The 8125-nt window shown below is 37.5% G+C and overlaps 1 protein-coding gene across 1 annotated transcript; it reads left to right on the top strand.

Moving 5' to 3' along the window:
* The first annotated feature begins 4585 nt into the window (after positions 1 to 4585).
* Positions 4586 to 6122, top strand: LOC149793015 (uncharacterized). Its single transcript, XM_089966890.1, has one exon. It carries the CDS (start codon positions 4688 to 4690, stop codon positions 5600 to 5602), a length of 915 nt encoding a protein of 304 aa, XP_089823016.1. The 5' UTR covers positions 4586 to 4687; the 3' UTR covers positions 5603 to 6122.
* Positions 6123 to 8125: the final 2003 nt, after the last annotated feature.

Raw genomic sequence — 8125 nt, forward strand, 5'->3', positions numbered from 1 at the left:
TTCGTTGTTTGGCTCGGTCCGATTGTTGAATAGTTTTCCAGGCTCTTTTCCATTCTGCCGTGTCGTTCTTGTTGGCATAGGTTCGTCCCACCACAATAGCCCTGGCTAAACACATCTGGTCTTGAGAATTGTGAATTTGAACGAGGCTACGTTTAATGCTGCGAAGGTCTTTCACAATAACACCTTTTTGCGGCTTGTCCCTTGAGGAGGAGAGACGTGGGTCATGGACAGTGTGGCTTTTCCATCGGTGATGTCAAACTTGTCATTGGATTGTTGCACGTGTTGAATCTTGTCCATGACTTTGGAAGGGGTCAATTCTGCAGGGCTGCTAAACTCGATCCAAACAGGGGATTTCAAGCCGTCGTGTTCTATGGAAGTCTCAAGCGATCGTATACTTTGGGTTGACATTGTCGCTTGAGTGTGGTGAGCAAAGAATCCCACATCTCGGTGATGAACCCTTCTGCTTATTCCAATGGTACGTCGGCCTTGAAACCTTTAAACTTCACCCTGTAAGTGTAAGCCGTGGTTCTAAATTTTCTAGAGGAGCGCTTTTCCGTGTCTAGAATGTGATAGTACTTTTCAGGGTTGACTAAGGGTGGTGAACTTTGACTAGGTGCAGACTCTCTGGGTTTGGATTCTGGTTCACTCATGTCCTCTTCAAAATCACTGGCATGAATTTGTGCCAAGACTTCAGCAATGGTACGAGGCGATAGATCACGTTTCTGCCTCTTACTTTCTTCTCCTTTCTTCACGAATGAATTGGATCGTTTCATCTTTACTGCAAAAAGTCAAATGACTAAAGTTTAAACGCCATGGGTCACTTTATATCCATGACAGACGTATATAAAGGGTGTGTGTTTTGTGCTTCCACTATTCATTTCACTCTCAAACTGAGCAGAACAATGGACGAGACTAGACAGATCGAACTTTTCATCAGAGCTTTGCGAGGGATCGTCAGAAAATTTTCTTTAGACCAGGCGACGGACTACTCACCCTCCTTTCGAGATAAAAGTCAAGATACTGCTATATCTGTAAGAATAAGGACATTGGTTATCAGAGTGTCCAGACCGTCAAAAAAACAGGGGTTAGAAGAGACAAAAGTCAAGATATATGTTATCATTGTCAAGAAAAAGAACACTGATCTCCAGATTGCCCTAAGAAACAACAGGAGCAAGAAGAAGAAGAGGGGAGTTATTGAGAGGAAGAAGAGGAAGAAAGCAGACAGGTGAAGAAACAGAAACAGGAGATAAAAAAGAAGAAGGGAAGAAAGTGAGGATGAAGAGGAGGAAAAAGATGTGAAATTAAAGAAATTTAAAAAACAGAGAGAGTGAAAAAAGACAAAGAAGAAGCCTATGAACTTTTTAAAGTGCTGTGTTGTGTTGTGAATTGAATTGTAAAATTTGTACCAGAATATACAGTCTATAAAAAGTAAGTGTCTCTTGATTTTGATTTTTAGAATAAGAATCTACACTCACGTACTCAATCATTCACACGTACTATATGGGTCAAAAAAAAGGGGTTTTTGAGTTTTAATTGATGTTGGCAATTGAAATTATATCTCTTTTCGAGAGAAATGGGTGGCCCTGAAAAGGGCCTTTGGGTATTTGTTGATTCAAACAATCAACTTTAACTGCCTTAAGCCTTTGCCACGGCCATGGCCTACTTCTGGACTGCGTACTGTCGATGATGATGAATTGGTAGAAATCGCTAAGGGTGGTATGGTAAGTGTTGTCACAGGGTTGGGTTGTTTAGCTCAGGAAGGTCTTTTTCTCTTCGGTCGTAATAAAGAAGTCTGATACATTTGTTTCAGACTTCTTAACTCCGCTAAAATGTCTAACAGTACAGTAACTGTTTGACTTTCACCCTCTTGTTTCTTTGCTGCTTCTTCTTGTTCTTTCTTTCTTACCTTTTCTTCTTGCTGTTGTAGGAGAAAAGCTCGTTCTGCTTTCTTTTGCTGTTGTATAAATTTCTCCAATTCTTCTTTCTGTCTCTGTTTAAAATTCTCCACGTGTGGTAAAGAAGGAGAAGGTGGCGAAGGTACTGGTTCCACAACAAATTCTTGCGAAAGAAAATCCACAAAATCCCAATTCCCCTCTTCTGGAAGTAAGTCCGGGTTCACTTGGGTAGTCTCGACGGTCGGTGCACTCCAATTCATTGTCTTCTGAGTTTGCGCCATGTTTATGCTAACTGTGTCGCATGGCTGCGCACAAACGCTAGTGCAATTTATTTATGGAATGTGACGTCACTGACTGCTCTCTTCCAATTGGACGAATGGTGACTGAATATTGTAACGCGTATTTGGATTGGTCAATGAACTTAATCCGTTTCGATCCTCCCTTTCCCTGTAAATAACCGCAGCTCGCTGCATTCCTTCATCTGTTCTCGTCACCAAGATGTGAACCGACGTGGAATCCTCTACTCTCGTCTCTTCAATGATGTTTAGAACGGACTTACCCATGTATGTCCGATCCTCGTGGACTATTATCAAGATGACGGATACATGTGTGTGGAAAAGAAGAATCTACGTAGAAAGACAAGGTTATTTAAAGAGGGTTTTGATTTACGGACCAGAAGTGAGACAGAGTTTAAGGAAAAGAAGGAAACCTAAGCGGTGCCCTCTATGTTAACAGTATGGTATGTTAACATAAAACCAAAGGCCCTTTTCAGGGCCAATCCTATGCCTCGAAAAGAAATTAACTTTCATGCCTAATTTCTTTTTTTCTTTTTTAAATGTTAAAATTCTCTTGACGCTATACAGTCCCACCATGTTCAATTTCCCTTGACGATATACAGTCCCACCATGTTCAATTTCCATTGACGCTATACAGTCCCACAATCTATTCTCATGTTAAATTCCCCTTGACGCCAGGGTACAAACTCACTTTGCTCCATGTTAAATTTACATAGACGCCAGGGTACAACCCTCCTAGTTAAACATTAAAATCCCTTGACGCTATTGTATCCCTATTCACTACTGTTATGGCATTACCATGACAAGGTGGCATGCACAAAGCACACGTGAGTTACACTAACTCGTAATCGGTATTATAACAAAGATATTATTGATTCGCTTTACTACAAATGTTTTCTTTCACAATTAGTATTTGCCTTATTTGAACTTTCTCACATTCAATAACTTGCGTTATTTTCTTCCTTGTTCTTTTTACAAAGAACAAGTTGTAGCGATTCGCAATTAACTACACGACCACTCACGTATGATTGTGACATACCGCACAATGATTCTTTTATATATATATATATATATATATATATATGCACATTACTTATAGATATTTCACAGTAAAACAAGGATTTGGTATTTACGTATTGTATTACTGTACTTTGACATATGATATAAGTAATTAGTAACTGATACATAAATGGGCCTTTGGAGGTCGGGCCTTTATGGACCGGACCTGTTAAACACTAGTCATTTTTGGTCTTGGGCCTTTTTGGTACCGGTCCATTTTGACCCTGATCCCCACTGTATCGAGCGCTTCTTCTGACACCTCTCTATGTCTCTAGATTACCCGAAATAAAGATATTTATCAGAATAAATACTGGTATAAAAACTTAGTACTGAATTAAATGTGTAATGCCCATATAAAACGACGAATTTTATCTATTTTCAAAAAGATTTTTGCTTAGTTTTGTATGAACTATAAAAGACGTACAGGCAATTTAAATTTAATGCATTTCTAAGCAAAATTGTTCTTTTATGTGCAACTCAATATATATATATATATATATATATATATATATATATATATATATATATATATATATATATATATATATATATAAGTTTCTTAAGTCTCTAACGCACGTTAAAGAACAGAAAGAGAAGTAATATTTGTTTAATTAATATTAATTGTTGACAAAAAAAAAACAATAATCTGAAGGAGAAAAAATAACATACAGAGTGACAAAACTACCTTAGATTACCCCCATGACTCGTTCTGACATAGGACCCTCTCTATCATAATATATAAGAGAGAAGGTACGGAACTTTCAAATACTTCGTTCCACCGATGACCCTCGCACGTTTCGGAGCCCGTAACTTCAGTTTGGTACAACGCAGAAAAGTCAATGATGGCTTGATGGATAGAAAAATATCTCAGGAGTAAAAAGAGCCATATATTATGAATGTGTGCCTTTAAAGACGGCACTAGCAGAAGGATAATCTAAGGTATTTTTGTCACTCTGTATGATTTTTTTCCTTTAGATTATTTTTTTTTTTCTCAACATCAAGCTCGCGTCGAGTACCTGTGGTCTAGCACTGGGGCATGTTTCATGATGTCCCAGCCAGTTACATTATCCTGACACAAGGCTGATCGGTCCTAGCATTAACCTCTTAATGCTGAACGTCAAGCGAGGCAGCTGTTAGTACCATTTTTGTAAGTATTTGGTATGACTCGGCCGGGAATAGAACCCACCAGAAAGAAAAGTAATCTTTACTGATATCGCGTCGAAAATTTCCCTCTCTTAGGGAACGCCGAATGCAGAAATGAAGTTTAGGTTACAACCAGAAGAAAATAAAACGGCTGTGTACCAGTCAAGGTCGCCCAACCCAAACTCCTGAATATTTATACCTACTCCGGCTACTTGTTCCCGTAAGTACACGATACTGGACTGAACAACCATTCAAGTGATTTCTTTGTGATAAAACGTTAATTTAAGGATCAAAATGATGCATAACGGAGAAAAAAGATTAAAATGTGATTTTTGTAATAAAATGTTTGGGAAGAATAGTAAGCTGAAGATACATGTGAGACTACATACTGGAGAAAAACCATTCAAATGTGAAGTGTGTGGTAAACTGTTTAATGAGAGTGGCGCTCTACGAAATCATATAACGTTACATACTGGAGAAAAACCATTCAAATGTGTAGTTTGTGACAAAATGTACAGTCAAAAAGGTACATTGAGAAAGCATATGTCGGTGCACACTGGAGAAAAATCATTCAGTTGTGAAATTTGTTATAAAACTTTCACTCATAGTAGCAATTTTAAGACACATTTGAGAATGCACACTGGGGAAAAACCATTCAAATGTGAAGTTTGTGGTAAAATGTTTCGTCAGAGCAGTGTTTTGAAGACCCACATAAGAATACATACTGGAGAAAAATCATTCAAATGTGAAGTCTGCAATAAATTGTTTCGTCGGAATGCTCATTTAGATAACCACATGACAATACATACTGGAGAAAAACCTTTCAAATGTGTAGTTTGTGGTAAAATCTTCAGTCAGAGTAGTCATATGAAGTCCCACATGAGAATACATAATGGAGAAAAGCCATTCAAATGTGGAGTTTGTGATAAAATTTTTAGTTGGAGTAACTCCTTTAAAAGGCACATGAAACATCACCTGGAACAAAAACCATTCTTATGTGCAGCTTGTGGTAAATTGTTTCATAGGAGTGCTGATCTTAGCACCCATATGAGGACACATACTGGAGAAAAGCCATTCAAATGTGAAGTTTGTGATAAAATGTTCAGCAGTTGCAGTAATTTGAAGACCCACATGAGGAGATATACTGGAAAATGCAAGAATTCAAATGTAAAGTCTGTGATAAAATGTTCAGTTCAAGTGGTGCCTTGAATAGCTTATGGTCCCTCCATACCTATGTCATTTTGTTCCCAGTAGAGAATGGTTGTCTCGTACTCAAGTTGATGGTCATGTCATACTCAGCGTGATGGTTGTTTTGTACCTAGCATGTGGCCAATTATAATTGTAATCGATTACAGTGTGATCTGTAATTGTCACCATAATTGTAGTCATTGATTTCATAGGTTCTATAATTGTAAGCGCAATGATAATTGTCCTTCGTAGGCAGTATAATCCCATAGTGTAATCATGATCACTGTAACATTGCCTTCTTAGTAAGAGGTGTGTTCAGTTGGATTTGGCTGGTGTTATCTAGCAGATGACCTGTCTCGATATTATAGCCCGACGGGAGTGAAAGAAGAATGGAATTTCAACAGAGAACTGAGCGAGAATACTGGTGAGAAATAAAGCAATACGAGGCCCCTTTGACAAGAAAATAACAAATTTAATTAGAACAAATTAATAATACCAATTCCAATTCAAGTTATTATGTCAATAAAATTTAACCAGTGTGTCTAATTTGGATTTATTTCATCATCATAACAACAGGTGAAAAGAGCACAATGCCCATGACCGATTTGCATCACCTTCCAGTCTGGACCGTATATCAATGTCTCCTAGTTCATCCTTCCTAAACTCTATGCTTTGTCCCTTTGTGGACTTCCTGGTCCTTTTATTCTGACCTTCTTTCTTTCCCCAGACTTTTGTCTTCAGACTGTCTCATCTTTCTCTCAGAAAGCTGTTCCTTAAAGGACAAAATTACCCCATACTTCTGTATATCCCACTCTTTAAAGGTACATAAAATTCACCCACATTATTCAGAGTCTGTTGCTATCCACATCCTGTGTAAATTCTGACTTAGTATGGTAGGACATTGACCTCACTTCCAGCGGCAGGTCTTAAATTACCAAGTGAGCATCTATCGAATATTACCATATTCTTTTACATGCTACTACATGTTCGATTATTATTGCATGAAATTCACAAATTGTAACTCACAGCAATCCTTAACCTACAAGATTATTCAAACATTACAAAATCAGATATAATTAGGTAATTATTGTTAACTCACGATGATCTGTATCATCCTAACAAACAAAGGAAGTTATTTCATATAACCCTATGAAATCTTGCACATATGAACATTTGGATCACATGCAATCAATTCTACCAATGAAATAATAACTGTACAATTAAAAGGTAAATTGCATAACAATTCTAGCATCAACACTTTCCATGAAATTGAATGAAAATAAATTATATAACAACTCTAGCATCAACACATTTCCATAAAATTGAATAAAATAAATTGCATAACAACTCTAGTATCAACACATTGCCATACAATTGAGTAAACGGTGCATAATATGGGACCCTAGTCATAGCAAACACATTTGCATAGAACAAACAATCGAATAATAGAATATTACTTGAAACTAAAATTGTGTACCTTATTGCTGTTCTCTTTCAGAACTTGTGCATCCTAGCACTAAAACATGTCTTTCTTTTTACAAGATGAGCACCTGGTCCCTTTCTTGTTTTACAAGGAAAGCACTAATCTCTTTATGCTTTCCACAGAGCCGACTACACTTCCTCCTTCTAGGAAATTTTCAGATTAAAGAATTTCGACTAAGGTCGTCACTTTAAAGTCTGATTGCTCTAAAGTGTACACCCTAATTTATTGTGTTAAAATAGTAGGCAGCGGTCCTTAATTTTTCCCAAAGAAATAATTACTTTCATCAGATTTAGACAGCTCAGAATCTGTGAATGACGGTGCATAACAATTTCCCTTTGAAAAAATGATAAGAGGACATAGGTTCCTACCAAGCGGTTAGGGTTGGTAGCTCAAATGTTTACTTTCTAAGGACCGTGTTAAGATACCCCGGTCAATGTCACTAAGTTAGAATGCTGCCCCTTTGAAGTTTATGTTGACATGGGGGAGATGAACGAAGGATGGTTGAAGTGACCCTTCACAAAGACTTTTCTGCATTAAATGCGATAAAATTTTAATGCTCATTTACTGCAATTCAAAATTCAACACTTCACATAGGCCCCTCTTTAAGAGTAAAATCAGGGATTTTGCTCTCCAAATTTTGAAGCTGTATTTCCAGTTATTATTTACATGTCCTGAACTGACCACTTCACCTCAGAATCAATTAGTATACTCATACTTTCTGATCCTACATTGACGCTTCCCTTAATGTAACACAATTGAACTTGATATTGCTGGAGAAATAATGGCCATTTCATTAAATGTCCATTTTTCAATTTAGCTTGGGCCAAATGAGCAAGTGGTTGGTGGTCAGTTTCCAGAATAAACTTTCGCCCATGCAGATAGCTTTGGAATTTAAAGAGCCTAAAGATAATCACTAGGCATTCCCTTTCGGTAGCCGAATAATTACGCTATGCTGGCGACAACTTCCTGCTATCATAAGCAACCGGAAATAAGTTCCCCTCATATTCCTGCAGTAAAACTGCACCAAGACCCCTGTCAGAAGCGTCAGTATGTAAGACAAA

This window comes from Sinohyriopsis cumingii, chromosome 8, assembly GCF_028554795.1.
Source record: "Sinohyriopsis cumingii isolate HCF-2022 chromosome 8, ASM2855479v2, whole genome shotgun sequence".
Classification (NCBI taxonomy): Eukaryota; Metazoa; Mollusca; class Bivalvia; order Unionida; family Unionidae; genus Sinohyriopsis; species Sinohyriopsis cumingii.